At 34.4% G+C, this 19,151-nt stretch overlaps 1 protein-coding gene across 1 annotated transcript; it reads left to right on the forward strand.

Annotated features, from left to right (window-relative positions):
- Positions 1–2,002: 2,002 nt before the first annotated feature.
- On the forward strand, positions 2,003–8,347 carry LOC110105507 (endonuclease 2). The gene is made up of 8 exons (XM_020835036.2): positions 2,003–2,181; positions 4,996–5,155; positions 5,460–5,561; positions 5,665–5,804; positions 5,913–6,005; positions 6,109–6,176; positions 7,878–7,951; positions 8,037–8,347. Exons 1-8 carry the CDS (start codon positions 2,068–2,070, stop codon positions 8,195–8,197), a joined length of 912 nt encoding a protein of 303 aa, XP_020690695.1. The 5' UTR covers positions 2,003–2,067; the 3' UTR covers positions 8,198–8,347.
- The last annotated feature ends 10,804 nt before the right edge of the window (positions 8,348–19,151 follow it).

A 19,151-nucleotide genomic window follows, 5' to 3' on the forward strand; every position in this document is an offset into this window, starting at 1 on the left:
ATAAAATTTTTATATATTTAAATTATTCATAACTATTAATTTTTTCTTAATAACATATTTTTAGTAATTATATTTTTTTATATTAAATGCCCTAAATATTTTATATTAAATGAAATATAAATTTATATTAAATTTATCTTATGAAATAAAATTATAATTATAATTATAACAATTACTATTTGTAAAGAAATTGCATGTTCTATGGAAAATACAATCCATCTTTGCGTTTTTCATAGAAAATGCAATACTCCTTTGCGTTTTGCATAGAAAATGCAATAGGCCTTTGCGTTTTCTACAGAAAATGCAATCCTCCTTTGCATTTTCTTTAGAAAACGGGATCCCTGTTCAATTTTCTGCTCCCTTTAAATTTTTTTTATTTTTCTCCTCCTATTCTTAAAACTTTTATGAAATGTGCTCCTTTTAAAAATTTCGCCATCTATATATTATGTTGCTCATACATTTAGTAGAATCCCCTGGATGGTTGTGGGTTAGTTTAGATGTTTTCACCATTCAAAGCGCACAAAATTAAGGTGTGTGATAGGCAAACCACCTTAGACATCCTTAGGCTTGCATGTAAAAAGTATAACAATGATTATAATGTGTACATCTTTTTTTTTTTTATACTTTTGAGCCAAGTAAAGTAAACTCATACATACATCGCATATGTAAGCTTCAAACCCAAAACCCCTTAATTGGTAGCCAAAGCTTCCAGTCAACAGACCAAGATGAGCTGCGTATAATGTGTCATATTGATAGGTTGATTTCATTATATTGATAATTATTATATTTTGAGTGAAAATGCTGAAGTGTTTTCTTAGCAAGTAACATAAAATTTAGAGAAAATTTGTGTGCAAGTTCATGTTGTTCCCATGTAATTTTATTTTCAGTGTGTAATTTTTTATATATGAAAGCCATTTTTGCATGTTGAGGAGACGAGATGCATAATGTTCACAAGTGAGGTAGTTGAAGACCCACATGCTATTTTCATTTGTGTGTAATATCAGATATGCTTAGATAATGTTCAGAAGAGAAAAACTAATAAGGGGGGCAATTATGGGTTGTGACCCAATTACAATAATCCACTATATAATTATAAATACATAACAAACTCTTCTTAACCATTGAAGAATATGTGATTAAATAATTGAGAATAAATGTTGTTATTCGTTGTAGAAATTATATAACTTTGATGTTTACAGGTGAATATTTGAAGTCCGTTAATTGATTTTGATGTTTGTAGTCAAGCAACACTAGTCGAAAAATAAAAGTTAAGGTAATAATGATGGCAATTGCTGGTAGTGTTGTTGGTGATGATTGCCCAAAAATAAAATGGTGTTATTTAGCTCTTTTAGCTCCTAAATATCTCATGTATTAGAGGAGAGAGAGAGAGAGAGAGAGAGAGAGAGAGGAATCTTATTTATAACTTTCTAAGAGGGATATTTTAATAAATTTGGTCATTATCCAAAATACTCTATTAATAATAAATCATTTACTTAGTATTTGAATACTTTACGATCTAGAAATCAAATGACTTTGGGCTCTTTGAATTTGTCTCATCGATTTGCTTAATTTAATTATAAACACTTAAAATTTAAAAATTATTTGGTCTTCCAATTAAGAGCCAGAAGATTCTATTTATATTTTAAGCATTTGATTTGGATTCATTTGAACTCAAATCAAATCCCTCGTGATGTTGATGAATTCATCACATCTAGACATTCAATTCAATTATAAACTTGTTGAAATCAGAGTTAAATATTTTTGAATTTATTTTTTAAAAAAAATTAATTCAAATAGCATATTAAAATTCATAGCGATCAAATGAATTCTTCCAATGCAAAAAATTCCATAGTAAAATTGAATAGTAATTATACAATATTATGTGTACGTAATATATACGATATGTGTCACATCTATATTCTATAGCACATGTTTCACGTTTGCAGACTCACATGTCCGCCGTCCCTATTCGGCACAGAATAATATCTCCGTGTGCTCTAAAGCTTTACAGAAGCTGATAAAGGGCAAGGAAATAGGTGCGAGCGAAGTGGTACAGTGGAGGAGAAAATGGCATGGCTTCTTCCTTTGATCCATATCTTCCTCTACTACCTCATTGCAAGAGCTCCAGTCTCCAGTGGCTGGGGAATAGAGGGCCATGTCATGGTCTGTAAGATAGCACAGGTATGTAATGATTTTCTTAAATAAAAAAAAATTATATCATAATATTTTTATGAGCTTCAAAGTTTTTAAATTTATATTAAAATTAGTGTTGAATATGATATTTTGAATTAATCGCACTGTTTTTTATCATAAATTTAAAGATATTAAGCTCATCCTGATGCGTTTTATTGACTTTTTTTTTCTCTTTCGCTTTCTTCCCCCCACAAAAGTTGTTCATTGCGTTTTATTGACTTTATTAAGCTCATCCTGAGCTTGCTTATATGCTGAATAGTTTTTTTTTTCCTTAATTTTATAATTTGCAATGAACAACTTAATAAAATATTCAACATTTAGTTACTTCCTGAACACTTTTTGCATTTTATATTCTTAGCGATTTTTTTTTTGCCCAAGCAAGACTACTTGGCTTGCCCCTTTGTCTTTTGACAACAATGACTGCGAAAATAACCCTAATTTTTTAGGTCAATTTATGGAGAAATTATTAGGTGCGGAGTCTGGACGTAGGGATACGTCTGGACATCCACTTCAAATGTGACACTCGGAGTGCGCTTTTGTTGCACTTTTTTGTGCATTTTACTTGCGCTTTACTTTCACTTTAATTGCTATTTAGTTGCATTGTAGTTGCTCTTTGACCGCTCTTTTGTTGTGCTTTTTACTTGAGCTTTGACTGTGCTTTACCTGCGCTTGGCTTAAAGTTCCACAAATACATTAAATATATAAAGTAAAAAATAAATTCAATTGAATATTCACGTGTCCACTCCACATGTCAACATTTTATTAGAGTCTGAACATATCTTTACGTGCAGACTCCACATCTAATACGTCCGGACTCCGCACCTAATAGTTTCTCTAAGGGGCTTTTTGGTATCATCCTTAAGGATTTGACAAAATTTTAGCTTAAATTGTATTGAACAGAAATTTCAGAGCTTTGGAGTTTAATCATAAATTCAAAGGATTTATGGATTTCTTCTCTCACAAAATTTAAATCATGAAACAAAAAAGTTAAATCATTTATTCAAACTTCTAATGGATATAAAAATTGTAAATCTTGTCCTAATAGAAAATTTGATCAAAATATCATAGCTAATTTTTTTTTCTCCTAAAATACTTAAAAAAAATTGTGTCATGATATTCTGATAAAACTTTTGATAGGATGTACTTTAAATTACTTTAATCTGTTTTTGAGATGAGTGTAATATAATTTTATTTATTTAAGAGTAGATTTGAAGGCTATAAGATCCATCCTAATTATTTTTAATCAGAGCATCTTGACATAGATATTTTTCATTAAATCCTACTTGCTTGTAGACAAACAGCCGCTGAAAGTTCAGTTCTATTTCTCAACCATAGAAGTCTTACAATCTGTTTGGTTACAGACCATCAGAATTTATTAAATACTTTAAATCTTGATTCAGTAAATCCATAGATGGTGAAATCTGAAAATTTTTAATCATGATAATTATTAGATCTCGTTTCTGATAAAATATTTAGTTGTTTGTTTCATAATTCAAACTCCCTTTAAGTCCCTGAGATTTAACAAATCCTTGCTTAGTATGTGTGGCATCTGATTGTGTCGATCAATCAATCAGATGAGGGGGGGGGGGGGGGGGGTTCTTCCTTAAATTTTTTTTTCATACAATACTCGGCGTTGTATACCCGAGCGACCCGACGCTACAATATTTGTTGGGAGAAAAGACAAAGAGCATAGCACTGCAATGCTCTAAATTCAGCGCTACCAGGCAGACTGGAGGAAGAGTGTTGAGCGTCGCAGTGCTTCGAGGCGGACTATAGTTTTTTTTTCTCATTTTTCTCAAGGGTGGCATCCCTTGGTGGTATATAGAGGTTTTTCTTTTTTATTTTGTATGTGAGAACAGTGTTAATAAGAAGAGAAGCAAGGAGACAGTGAGAGATAAAAGAGATTTGTACTTATTTTTCTAATTTTCATAGTGGATTTTTTGGTGTGGTATAGCTCCGTAGTTCTTTTTCCCGATTTCAGGTTTTCCACATTAAATCCAAGTGCCATTTTCTTTCCGCTGCATTCTATTTTTTCCTTGTTTGTTTTGTTGTGTGATTTACTTTCAGATCTCTAACACTTAACCTGAAATAAATTTATTAGAACATTATGATTTAAAGCCTACAAACAGAATTGTATTTGTCATACAACACTCGGCGTTGTATACCCGAGCGACCCAACGCTACAATGTTTGCTGGGAGAAAAGACAGAAAGCATAGCACCGCAATGCTCTAAATTTAGCCTACCATGCAGACTGGAGGAAGAGTGTTGAGCGTCGTAGTGCTTCGAGGCAGACTACAGTTTTCTTTCTCGTTTTTTTCAAGGGTGGCATCCTTTGGTGGTATATAGAGGCTTATCTCTTTTATTTTGTATGTGAGAACGGTGTTAATGAGAAGAGAAGCAAGGAGACGGTGAAAGAGAAGAGAGATTTGTACTTATTTTTTCAATTTTCATAGTGGATTTTTTGGTGTGGTATGGCTCCGTAGTTCTTTTTCCCAATTTCAGGTTTTCCACATTAAATCCAGGTGCCATTTTATTTCCGTTGCATTCTATTTTTTCCTTATTTGTTTTGTTATGTGATTTACTTTCACATCCATTACACTTAACCTAAAATAAATTTATTAGAACATTATGATTTAAAGCCTACAAACAGAATTGTATTTGTCAGGATTTAACTAAATCGTGCTTTAAATCCTGCAAAAAATTGAAAAACAAACAGTTTCTAGCCAGTTTTTAATGGCTTTTTCTGTCAAGCAGAGACAAAAGAAGCCCAGATTCAGATATATAAATATCTATTAATGCAGGAACATTTCACTAACTCAACAATGAATGCGGTGTTAGAGTTGGCTGGGGGAGAATTAGCACCGTTGTGCCCTTGGGCTGATGATGTTAGAAAACAGTACCGTTGGTCAAGGACTCTCCACTTTGCTGATAGTGCTGGTGACTGCACTTTCCAGTATTCAAGTATGTCATTTTTATTATTTTCATTCATGAATCAGTGTTTTCTTCTTCTGTAATGTTTAGCCTTTGATACTTAGGCTTCATTTGGGACAGCTTTCTTACTGTTTTCTAAAACAGCTTTCTTGTACAAAATTTTTATTATTATTTTTTTTTGTACTTGAAAGCTGCTTTAAAAAGCAGTAAAAAAGTTGTCCCAAATGAAACTTTATTCAGCTTCATTGTTCACATCAAATGAAAATCCAATGGCTACAAGATAATTATTTCCTTTGATGCTATTTTTTCTCATTAATTATCAAATTTAATTCAGGGGATTGTCACAATACCAAAGGAGAGATAAACATGTGCGCAGTTGGAGCAATCAACAATTATACCAGACAGCTCCAGAAACGCAAAGATTCATCAAATAATTGTACAATTATCTTTCATAAAGTTGCTATTTTATTAATTGGATAATTCAGTGCCTAACACTATATTGTTATAGTCCTAACAATCATTCATCAAATTTGTTTTAGATAACTTAACAGAAAGCTTATTGTTCCTTTCCCATTTTGTGGGAGATATCCACCAACCTTTACATGCTGGTTCTGAGCTTGATTTAGGAGGTAACACCATCAAAGTGGAGTGGTATGGAAAGAATACCAATCTTCACAAGGTTATATTTATACATTAATTTTAAAATCTTTAAACTTTTAAATTACTAAATAAAGAATTTATCAAATTTGTAAGTGATCTATGTCTTCATTTTCGTTTTCATTGCCAGGTCTGGGATGAGGATATAGTAGAGAAAGCCAAGCAGAAATTCTATGATGATGATATTGATACAATGGTTGAATCCATTCAAATTAACAGTAGAGTAAGTTCATTGTTTTATGAATCTTTTATTGTTCATCATGAAAGTTTTCTGGATATTTATGTACTTGTCAGTTGTTTTCTTCTGAATTGCAAGCTATCTACAGGACATTTGGTCAGATGAGATTGATCAATGGATGAATTGTTCTACCAAAAACTTTACTTGTGGAAGCATGTAAGATTTCCATTTTTAATTTGAGCAGTTAATTGGCAGTTCTTCTTATTCTAAGCCTGGCATCTTGATCGGAGGTTTATGTTTAATGAAAAAGTAGGATGACAAGAAATTGAGTTACTGTTCAAATTGAGCAATCTTAACTGGAAATGAATGATTTTCAATTTAAATCATAATTAGATTGAGTTGGCTTTTAATTGTCAAGGCATAACTCACCTGTTTTGACTCTCGGACTAGCTTTATTTTGAGCTGGCTGAAGAAATTATTCAACACAGAAAAATAAGATTATATTTAATTCACTACAAAATATTTATAAATATGAATCAGTAAAAATAGACTAACTCAAATTATCATTTGATTATATAAGTGTAGATAATATATATATATATATATATATATATATAGAGAGAGAGAGAGAGAGAGAGAGAGAGAGAGAGAGAGAGAGGAGAGAGAGAGAGAGGGATGCACATTTCTCGCAAGGATAGAATGAACTAAATTTCTCAATTCCATCTTCCTGGCATGTAACTAACCCCAAACTTACATGACACTTTTCTTTCTAATTTATGATGTATTATGATATATAAATATCAAGATAATATTAAAATGATATTAACTAAAATGAGGTTATTGTGCTAGTCAAAATGAACATGAGAAGCAAGTTTCTTTCATTGTTCATCTATGCTTTACGTGAGTGTTCTACTCATGTATTTGTAATGTGAGTTGACTTGATTTGAAGTAAGATTACTGAAGTCAATTCCCATTCTACTTAACTTTATAAAATTTTCATTTGAATTTCATACTTCTTTTCTAATACTATCATTCCATGCAACACAAAAAGAGGAGTTTATGCTCAAAGACCACCCAAAGGCCCCCAAGCCTTAATTCAGCCAAAACCTTAAATAAAGCTTAACTTTGACGTATGATACAACTTCTTTGAGGGGAAGCAACATCCTGAACAGTCTCCACCTGGGTGATTTTGGGTGAAATCCATCATTTAGGTGGCCAAATTGATATTTGAATGATTTATTGTTCAAGTTAGATGCCATTTTGACTGTTTTAAATGATTCAGCGATGTGATTACAATTTTCTTATTTGTTGTTGTTAAGGATTTCTTTTAAAACGTTTGTAGTGCCTCTGTATATTGGTGGTTTCTTTTGATTGAATAATTTGAAAGATTTCTTCTCAATCTTTTTCAATTTCTAGAAACTCGATCTCTGAATCAATTAGTCAATGAAATCTATGTTTTTCCTCCACCTGGGTGATTTTGGGTGAAATCCATCATTTAGGTGGCCAAATTGATATTTGAATGATTTATCGTTCAAGTTAGATGCCATTTTGACTGTTTTAAATGACTCAGCGATGTGATTACAATTTTCTTATTTGTTGTTGTTAAGGATTTCTTTTAAAACGTTTGTAATGCCTCTGTATATTGGTGGTTTCTTTTGATTGAATAATTTGAAAGATTTCTTCTCAATCTTTTTCAATTTCTAGGAACTCTCTGAATCAATTAGTTAATGAACTCTATGTTTTTCCTCTACTTCATTGTGCTCTCTATGTCACTTCCTTTGTCTTTAGCAAAATTAAGAATGTTCAGATAGCAGTAAGATAAAAAAATATATAATGTTTCCCATGAAATCTTTCACACAAGGGCCTGCCTATTAATTCAATGAGATATCAGTATTCAAAAGAGCTAACTAATTACAGCTATGCTTCCGAGAGTGCCCGCCTGGCCTGCGACTATGCTTATAAGGACGCCAAGCAAGGTTCAGATCTTGGAGGTATTAATGAAATAGACAAATCTACATTCTGTTCCAAATTGATTTCTACAAACTTTATTCTAAGTTCTTTTTCTTTGAAAAGCAGATGAATATTTCATCTCTCGTCTTCCAGTAGTGGAGAAGAGAATAGCACAAGGTGGAATTCGCTTGGCTGAGATACTGAACAAAATTTTTGATGATGATACTGGTCAGAAAGATCAGAAGCTGCTCAAAGAGAGAAGAATTGGCGGTGTTTATCAAGCTTAATCTGCCTCATGCCATGAAAAACTGCTTATTTGGAAAGAAATTTGACCTTTAAGTAGTTTTTTTTCCTGAGACAATGAAGCCTGGTTTGGATAGATTGAAGTGAAGAAAATTAAATAAAATTCTAGTGATTATGGACAGATTTTGAACCTATACCTATCGATTAGAATTTTTAATGTGTGTGTGTATTCTTTTTTCTTTTTCTTTCATTCAAATCTAATAGAAGTCATAGATGATAGAAGGCATAGATAGTAGCCATCTGTGAGATTTAAATATGATGACCGTTAGTTTATTTGATATCTGATAATGATCAGGAGATCACAGAGAGAGAATTCTTCTTCCTCTTATTATTCTCTTACTCTTGAATGGAATAATGTTACTAGCCTTAAAAAAGACTCCATATTATTCCTTTTTCCCAAGATCTAGATTCACTTGTGCTCGCATAGGCATATCTGCCTTCCACTACTTTTTTAGGGAGTTTTAGATCAAGTGGTATCAAATATTAGGTATATTTGAACCCTAATGTATGATGCTGACAAAGAGGAACTGCAAGAATCATTTTCCACCCTAAGGTACTCTAGACAAGGAGGAAAATGGAATAGCATCATGTTAGCTCTACAAGGAGGTGAAGCATCTAGCGACTTAGGCTTCATTTGGGACGGCTTTTTTACTGCTTCTTGAAGCAGTAAAAAAGCCGCCCTAAACGAAGCTTTAGCCACCCAATTCATGATTTTGTAGTAATGGATGATTGCAATGATGGAGAAAATGGATAGATTCTAGTGATAAGTGGAGAGAAAGTCACTAAGGGGGATAGATCTTAATTAAAGGCACTAGCCGCACAAAAACGACGGGTTGAAAGTCATTTTGAAATGCAAGATGATGACTTGGATGAAGAAGATGTAGTTATTACCCCCTTCATTCAAGAGCTTCTACCTACATTTAAGTTGGAGGTCAATATTTTCATCCCTACCTATTGTGATTTTATTAGCATCAAATAGTTAATCACATTGGTAGAGAACACTTGAAGTCTAAAAGGAAGAAGAAGTAGAATTAGAGGAGCTCTTGTAAAGATAACACTCAACCTTCTTCTTCATAAAATAACATTTTTTGTGACCAATTTAGAATTGTCAAGCACAAAAGTGAGAACTGCTTGATGATTCACTAGAAACTTTTCTCAAAAAAGCTCAAGAATAGTAAAAAGGGGAACAAGGAGACCACCATGTTTAAAGCAAGCTAGAAATATTAGTCAGAGAATCAATCAAAATTTATCCTTCCCTTAATGAATAGTAGTGTCTGACACAACGTTCTAATGTTCTATAATCCTAGTCAACTTTAATGGGCTAAAGACAAGTCATATGTATTCCTATCATTTGATGGATTAGAAGGAATAAAAAATTAAAAAAAAAATTAGAAAATAAAAAAATATTAATCTTTATATAGAATAAACTTTGGTACGAGGCAAATTTTGGATTGTTGAGAAGAGTTTTAATTAGTGAGTTACGAGGCAAATTTTTAGAAGATAGACTAGGTTTTAGATAAGACATTATCCATAGATTTCACCCTCATTTTGCAAGAACTTTATGATCTGAGTTCAAGTTTCCTATAGGCACAATCCTCTATAGTTAATTACTTATCCCGATAGCAAGAGAGAACTTTTGATTAAGGCAAGCCGCCAAACATATATGTAGTATCCAGTGTATAGTAGTAGCATGATTTGACATTTGAAAATTTAATATTTAAAATTAGAAATTCACCACCTTGCACTTAAAGCAGATGTGGGGGGAATGATGATAGACTCGATCAAGATCTCATAGTTTCGTCGTCCCTGATTATCATGGTCCCTACTCTACTTTTTTAGAGGAGGTAGTTGACCCAACTTGACAGAATGATCCTTGTCGGCAACCATGGGTTGCTTTGTCCAAGGGTATCTTATAGACCTAGGGTAAATATTTGCCTAAGGGGATATATTTAAATTCACCTTAGCTAACAGAGGGCTTTGTGCAATATCAATCATATCATATTGATTCATTACTCAAGAATTTGAAGTCGTTGGGGGACATACGGGCTCTGATCATGATCGTAATTTGATGGTACCATTCGATGACAAAATCACCCAGTTAGAGGGCCATGATCATAATCGTTTATCTGTGGTGCCATTTGACACCAAAACTACCAATTAAAGGACACGTGTCACATCCATAATGGCAATATATGGATTGAAAATGAATCATAATGATATTATATACCCTACATATTGTAATGTGTGTGTATGTTATGAATGTGTCATCACGTTTTTCGATGCATGAGGGTATTTTTATAATGATTGGCTGTGTAAATGTCTAGTGCTGGGAAGTGGGCAATGTTCATTTTAGAATTTGTAAATGACTTATGTCCACTTGTATGAGTGTTGCTGATCGAGTAGCGTTATTTAATAGCATATTGAACTTTATTTATTGAATATTTATAGTGCTATTTTTCTCATTTTATTTTCCACGGTTATCATTTTTATTCAATATCCAGCTTGCAAGACTATACTTCTGTCTGTGAATACATTGTACGATGCATCAGAATATTCCACCTATAACTTGCACGTGAGCTGATTTATCTGATGTGATAGTATGGCAACACAAATTTAATTCCTCATTTTATTAGTAGTTTACAATTTTTTACTATTGATTCCTTGCTTTTACTTACGTGTGAATCATAGCATTGCGTTGTGGGTCACTCTTTGCTTCTTGTGAGCCAGCTATTGTGCATTGCAAGCTTTATTGGATTTTGTTCGTTGGTAGTACGAAGTCAACATGCATTCAAGAGTCATATGTTACTTCATGCAGATGGAATACATTCAGCCTCCTGTTATTATCTGCGAGCGAGCTATGTTGAATGCATGTATTCTAGCATCATCTACGAATGTAACCATCATACTTGCTACCAGATCGTATGGTTCATCATAGACCTACTACTTTAGCTTATAAGAAAGCTATCGTGTGCATGACGAATATCCTATATTGATTCATGGTATCTCGTACTCTTTGCATCTCTGTTGTACTTTCCTGTACATAGTGCATTGGGTGCATATCTTTGTTTGTAAAGGGGTCCATCATACTTGCAGCTCCCCTACCATTTTTTCTTGCATGTGGGATGTATCAATCGTTGTTGTTCTTAAAGAATTGTGATATTTTCTTGCAATTGAATTAGCATTGATTGTAATGATTCTGTTGTATTTATTGCATGCTACTTGCATATGTCTGTAGGGAGCATTAATATTTGTAAGGGTTTGTGTAATTATTTGCAGTTAAGTGGCATCGAATATGCACAAGCTACATTTGTTTCAAATTCCTTAAATCCATCTTGGTTAACAATTCATTGCATGTCGACCTCCACTTCTTGCATGCGAATATGTGTGTTCATTTTTAAGTTGATGTTGATTGCCGGTCAAACTACACTCATCCCCAATTTGTTCATGCATCTCGGGTAGCGAATTGATATGTTCATGGCGTATTTTTATTTTTTTTAATGTTCATAGGAGATCAATATATTTGCTTGTATGTTGGCTTGTGTTGATTGTGGGAGGACCACACTTCAACTTGAGCTTGATATTTCTTTGATGGATTAGTGCATTCATCAAAATTTCCTTCTTTGTGATGTTGTTTGATTGAAAAAGTGTAGTTTTGAAAAATTTAATTTTCTTTGGGAAATATTAATTTCTTGAATTTGAAATTGAACACGTCATTATGAATAACATATCGCCTCGGGAGGCGAATATGTCATTCCCTAATGGGTTCAAATTTTAGAACTTTGAATTTTATTCTGATTATCATAGGCAAACTCAGGAGAGAAAACATATGATCTCAAAAGATCAAAATGATGTTCAATCAAATATTTGACTATAATAATTTGGATAATAAATCATTAATTTCATAATCAATATCATAATAATATAACGACATATCTTTCTGGAGAAAGAAGATATTGCTTATTATTATTTATTTGAAAATGATGATAATGATCGTTATATTTGATTTTTCCATAGATAATTAATTAAAAGTTTTGAAAACTTGATTTTAAAAATCTGGTATGAGTTTTTAAATCTCCTACAAGCGTAAGCCTTCGTAGTTATTTACATCGTAGGAATTCAGAGTTTCCTACAAATACTCTCGATTAAAATAGTAGTAAAAATTTTATTTAAGATTTTAAAGTTCGATATCAAAGGAGGTGAGGTTGAAAATTTTAATTGGGAATTGATCAAATTTGAACACTTATTTCTGGAATCAAAGGATGAAGGGTAGGAGGTGTTTTGAGATTCAGAATTATTTCAGAAACACCTCAGCCTATCCTAAGTGTTAGACTTAATTTTAATTGAAAGAGATTTTAAGTTTAAATGGTCAATTTTATTAGATTATTGAGATTCAATTCCTGAAGATTGAGGTCTTATAGCCCGAGCCTGCCTCAGAGTCTAAGTCTAAATTGGGTACTGAAAATCAGTAACCCGAATCTAGCTAATGTAGTGTAAATATGAACTTATCCTGGCCTGAATTGGGGAACCAGCTAAACCACCTAGGCGCTGTAAAGCATGTACTCAGTCAAAACCACCTAGGATGCTTCCATGTGTCCCTGAGGTAGTTGGGAGCAGGAGCATCAAAGGACACAAGGACTAGTGATATGTAAAGGCCACCTTGTCACCTTGTGAGCACATGGGGATGGTTTGAACCATTTGATCTCAATCCAAAAGCTGGAAAAGGCTCTAGGAATGTTTTAGAGTCTCTCCAAACAACTAGAGTGGGTTAGGTTTAAATGTGGTTTTGACCAAGTTTGACCCATTTAGGAGCTTGGTTTGACTTTTTGACCAGTCAAACAGTCAAGATGACTGCTGAGGTGGTAGCCAAGTGTCCATTCAAGCTGCTTGGAGTTGTTTGAAGGAAGTGTAAAACCATGGGTTGAAGCTTGAATGAATATGAGGTATTTTTTATGGGTTTGATCAAGTCAAAATGAATTGACTTGGTCAAATTGACCATGGCTAGACTCCAAATAAAATTGATTATGTTTGAATCATGAATTGAAGTGGGTTTGAGAGCTTGAATGATTTGAAATAGTTAAATGGGTTGGAATGACCCATTTAAAAAAGTGTTGACCTGGTCAATCAGGTTTGACCAGGGTCTGGGCTTGTGTCCATTGCACTTCTAATAATGATTAGGATGCATTGAAATGACCCATTTAAACTCTTAAGGGGTATTTTGGTCATTTTTATGGGTCCACCAAAATACAATTTAATGCACAATGGGTCACAATTAAGGGGTTGGAAGTGGTTGGAGGCTTTGGAGAAAGCTCCAAGGTCAAGATTCACTAGTGGATAGGTCTAGTGGCATAGGCCATAAATATTTGAAGGTTTTACAACCTTTGGGTTTTAATTCAATTTCTGATGTTAGAGACCTTAGAAAATGCTCAAATTTAGAGGGTTACCTCTAGAGACTTGTCCTATCAATATGTAATTGACAGACTATGAATTAGAGGTCATTTGATTGGATTTTGAAGTGTTTGAAAATTCAATGGAAAAGACTTTCAGGACTAGCCTTTTACCCTTGAATTTTGGTTTGAAATTATGTGTTTGAGTTGGATTCTATATTTGATTCATTAGGTTTGAGTTATCCAAATCATTTATGATCATTTGGATAATCATAAATGATAGGATAGGTTTAAAGCTTGATCAGAGGAAAGATCAAGGTTTGAACTGGCGATTAAGATCTGGAAAGATTTAAAGTCTGGGTAGGTTTGTAAGTCTGGATTTGAATAAACTTTGAATGGATTGATATCTGGATTGGTTTGAGGTCAGGATTAATCTAAGATCTAAATTGATCCTAATGTCTGGATTGATCTAAGGTCTAGGTAGATCCTAAGGCCTAAGAAGATCATAGGGTATTAAGTCTAGGAGGATCCTAGAGTCTAGAAAAATCTTAAGGTTTGGTTTAATCTAGAAGAATATTAGGGTCAAGATAGATCCCAGGGTCTGGATTCTAAAAGGATCCTAGGACCTAGAATAAATCCTATGGTCGGGATTCTAGGAGGTTTCTAGAGTCTGGATTGGTCTGGAGATTAAATTGATTTGGGGTCAGGATTGGTCCAAGTGACCTCATACAAAAATGAGGTCAACAGGTGTTTGCAAATCACTTACTCCTATTTGTAGATTGGTAGGCTGAAGGTCACAAACCACTTTAATTTTTATTATGCACTATTCATGTGCACTGAAAGCTTGTTTGCCACTTTCTTTGTGATTTGTTTATTGATGTTTATTTGAATGATCTGGGTTTATTGCTCAGTGTTTGCATTTTCAATTTGATTGTGCATTATAGGGTTTTAGGTTAAGTTCCATGCAGTTCAATTTAAGTTCTCTATCATTTTGCTTAAGTTTGGTTCCTTGTAAATTTAAGTTATGTCCTCTTCATGTTGTTTAAGTCCAGGTCCTCTATGTCACTGAAAAATTCGGCAACCTCTCAACGTCTTTTCCATTTAGGAGCTGGATCTTCCCACAAGGTTGTGAAGAGCATGTATGATAAATGTCAGGTGACATCGCGATCATGGTTCTTCAATCTCACCATGCTATGAATATCGTGTATGGGTCTCCAAGGTACCTGTTTGTAAATGTAATTATGGGTCCCACCAAGCTACGAAGAGCACGTATAGGGCCTACCTATCTCATCGCAAGCACTGCATCAGGTTCCCTCCCACCATGTTACAGAGAGCGTTTATTTTTTTTTTTTTTCGGTGCATCGCAAGTGCCAAAAACGGGGTTTTGAAGGATTTTGAGTTTGAAGAGTATTATACCATGTACGAGCGATGGTGATCGCGATGTCGAGGAAAACCCACAAAATTTTTTTCTTTTCTCTTTTTTTTTTTTACTTTTCCTTTTTTTAAAATGTTCTCTTTCCTTTTTTTTTAAAACTTTTTTCTTCTTTTTTTTCTAACTAATAATAATAGGGATTTTTACATACATACCACTTTATAACTTGTGTATTACATATTTAACACATAATTCTTAAGTATTACACTCCTACCACCTATTCTATATTTTTCACAACAAAATTACCACTCCGTTAACAGGATACCTCACTCACTCCGTTCTCTTCCTTCCCGCGTGGGCTTTCCGCTGGAGAACAGGTTTTTTCCAGCATCAGCTGCTCTGTCAGAGCGTGTATCATCGCGATTTTCCCCCGATTGAATCCCTCCGTATCTTCTCTTCCACTGTAGAACCTACATTTTCGTAAACCATTGAACTATGAGCTTATTTCCATGGTGAATGATATTGAATGATCTGAGACCTGCAGTTTAATCCTTTGTATTTTTCAGCTTACTTTTTGTTTTGTTTTTGTTAACCGAAACTTCCCAGTAGCAATTCAAAATAAATTTGTTGTTTCCATCGTTTCTAATTCGAAATATTTAAGCCAAATAAGAATGTACAATATCACTCTTTTGCATGTGAGTTTCTACTCTTCTTGGATATTCCTTGTGGAAAAGAATGGAAGCTGTCATAGATTAAGATGGAAGCTGCTGCCAAGGGCTTGCTTTCTGCAACCACTGAGCTATGTATTACATCTGTAAAGGCAAAATCGGGTTCTGGTATACCTTGTGCTTCTTACCTCATGAAGTAAACCACATTAATCGGCTTCTGCAGCCCACGAGAGCAAGATCGGCGAAGATCTGCAGCCCACAAGAGAAGAGCCGCGCAGCACGAGAGAAGAGCCGCGCAGCTCGAGAGAGAAGAGGATTTCGCGGTGGTTAGGGCTTGTCGAATGAAAGAGACGGAGTGAGGTTTTATTTGAACGGAGTGGTAATTTTGGTGTGAAAATAGAAAATAGGTGGTAGGAGTGTAATATTTAAAAATTAGGTGTTAAATATGTAATACACAAATTATAAAGTGGTATATATGTAAAAATCCCATAATAATAATAATAATAATAATAAGGTGGAGGGGAGCTTTGCTCTATTAGAGAGCATTTAGAGAAATGATTGTTCTCTATTAAGAAGGTTGAGTGGATTTTTTTTTTTTTTGTATTTTTTTTTTATTTAGTGGCTGTTGTTATGGATGAGTGAAGGTAAAAAGCTTAGTCTTGCTTATGGGTGGTATACAAAACAAAAGTGAGAGAGTTCGGATAGAAAGAAAATTATTAGGTCCGAACGCTGGACCTAGAAATAGATTCGGATATCTAATTAAAATTTGACACGTGGACTACGCTTTGATTGTTTTTTTTATTGCGCTTTGACTGTGCTTTGACTGTATTTCAATTGAGATTTCATTGCGCTTTACCTGCACTTTTGACGCACTTGATTTAAAATTTCACGGACACATGTATATTCCACATGTCAATATTTTATTGGAGTCCGGAGGTAAGTTCAGTGTTGGTACATAATAATTTTCCCGGTTGGAGAGGATTAAAGGTCGGGTGTGTGGCTGATTGAGGTCGATACAGTGGAGGTTTCAACTGAGGAAGAAATCGGAGGTTGATGGGTCGGCTGGAGACAAGGAAGTGCGGGTTTTGTGGTTGATTGAAGTGGAGTAGCTCCGCAACTGTGTGTATGAGGAAGATCGGGAGCACGTCAGCATTGATAGAGTGTTGGGGATCGAAAGTAGCAGCTAGCTGGGGGTCGATTGGGGAGTTTGCACGTGAGGAAGGGTTCGGTCGATCGAGTGCAGAGAGTCGATGTGCAATTGGAGTCGTGGGGTCTTGAGGTGAAGGATTGGATGTAGATCGTGAGTAAGGGCGGAACGAGTTGGCCGGGCTTATGATCGGGATCTAGTGCTAGAGACTTCGATCGAGTGCGGCTCAGCGAGGGAATGCAGGAGGATTGATCTGTGTTGATTCGGTCGCAGTCGGGAGTCGGATCAGGCAGGTTTTCTTATGGATCGAACAAGCTGGGAGGCTCATTTGAACAACTGTCTATGTTCGGGTTTGATGTCGGGTCGGGAGAGGGTTGTTGAGATCGAACGGCTTGGTGTGGGATCGAAAGGCTGGGAGGGTCATTCGGACGGATAGGTGGAACTTCGATTGTAGGCTTCTGCCGGAGCTGGAGTTGGGATCGTGGAAGTTCCGATTGAAGGCGAGCTGCTAGTCAGACGTCGGGTAGATGTGGAGAGGGGAGTTTGGTCAGTGGCTGTGAAGTCGGCGAGAGGAAGACGGGTAGATCGTGGGTATCGAAGTGCTGTGGATGGGAAGCTTTATGCTAGTGGGAGCTGTTGATGTGTGAAGAAAAGTTGAAGGCTATTTTCGTTCTCATTTTAAGTTAGAGCGGGAGCGTGAAACAGAGCAAGCGAGGGATTTGCACAGGGAAGGAGGGAAGAGACGCGGAAGTTCGGTGTTGATCTCGAATATACAAGATTTTGGTAGGGATTCGAGCAGATGAGGATTTCTCAATTTGTGTGTCAATGCCTTGAAGTTTGTGTCAATGAATTTTGAGTATTGTCAATGTTCTGAACATAACAATGAAGTTCCTTTTTCGATTGGACGGGTGTCGGTCCCTCTTTGACAAATTTGATATTCTGATTGCAACGGAACAACCAATTTGGTGATTGGATGTTGTTTAACTATTCAAGTGATGCATCACGTCCACCGATTGTCGCTTAAGTCACCAATTTTGTCTCTTTTTTGCATGTATTTCAGTGTATGGGTCAACAAAGAAAATATTGTAGTCTCATAAAGATAGACTTTCAAAGATAATTTGGAAGACATTGAATGAGATTACTTCACATACTATTTTATCGATGTACTCTTTTAGGTGGTGTCAAAGAAATTGTAGCATTGTTAAGTCTTATTGCTAGACTCGCCTAAATTATATCATGTTTACTCCTTTGGTTGATTACTGACATCAAGCATCAACTTCTTTACATGGATCCACTAAGTGAACAACTTTCATTAGGTTCAGGTGCTTTCCTATTCAATATTACAATCAATAAATGGATTAAGTCTAGCTAGTGGGTGTGATGTGTAAGGGGTGTGGGAATGCTCTCTGCTCCTTAGGGACTATTAAATAAGATTGTTCAAATTTTAACTTTAATGAAAAAAAAAATCATTCATTCTTTAATATCATTAAAATTAGTGACATACATAAATGTTTATAATCAATAGCACCAAATATAGGACATGATAAATATGAGTTTGATGAGTAAAGAAGTTCATGTGATTTCAAAATATACAAACTATTAATAATTTTCAAAGTATTTTGATAATTTTTTTGGTGAAATATGTGCATAGAAAACTCATCATGACCCTAAAGACATGAGAAGTAATCTAATAAAATATAAATAAGCTTCTATACTTGTGAAAAAAAAATGATGCAAGAAATGATATATTATATCATTCTTCTCTCTTTGTGCGGACTTCTCCTTCTATGAAGTTGTGTTTACAGCCCTCATTCATAAAATATCAATTTTATTTGCATGACATTATTTTTAATAATTTATATTCTAGTTAATTGGAATGTTAAAGCTATACATTTCTCACAAGTCCTATTGTATTGACAATGATTAATCATTAAAATCTATGAGAACTCTTCATTACCACTAGTTCTTCATCTCCCACAATATCTTGTTATCTTCTCCCATCAGTGCATCTTCTAAAGGTGAAGAGCATGGGCAGATCCACCCATGGCTTAGGGTGGACAAATGCCCACCCTCAAAAAAAAAAAATTAAATATTTAGAGTGGAGATTTTGAAATATTTTGAGTATTTTGGGCGTCTTGAAATTCGTTCAATTGTTGCTTCCACTTGATATCCAGATCATATTAAATAGTATAATTTTTTTACATACACAACACATTTGTGAGGCTAAAACCCAAAATCTCTTAATTGGGAGCCAAACCCTAAACCCAACAAACCAAAGAGAGCTGTGTGGTATAAATATTTAGGACTTGAGAAATAAAAAATATGAAAAATAAGAACTCAAAATATTCTTATCAAATTTTTTTATTA

Source organism: Dendrobium catenatum, unplaced genomic scaffold, assembly GCF_001605985.2.
Source record: "Dendrobium catenatum unplaced genomic scaffold, ASM160598v2 original_scaffold_101791, whole genome shotgun sequence".
Taxonomy (NCBI): Eukaryota; Viridiplantae; Streptophyta; class Magnoliopsida; order Asparagales; family Orchidaceae; genus Dendrobium; species Dendrobium catenatum.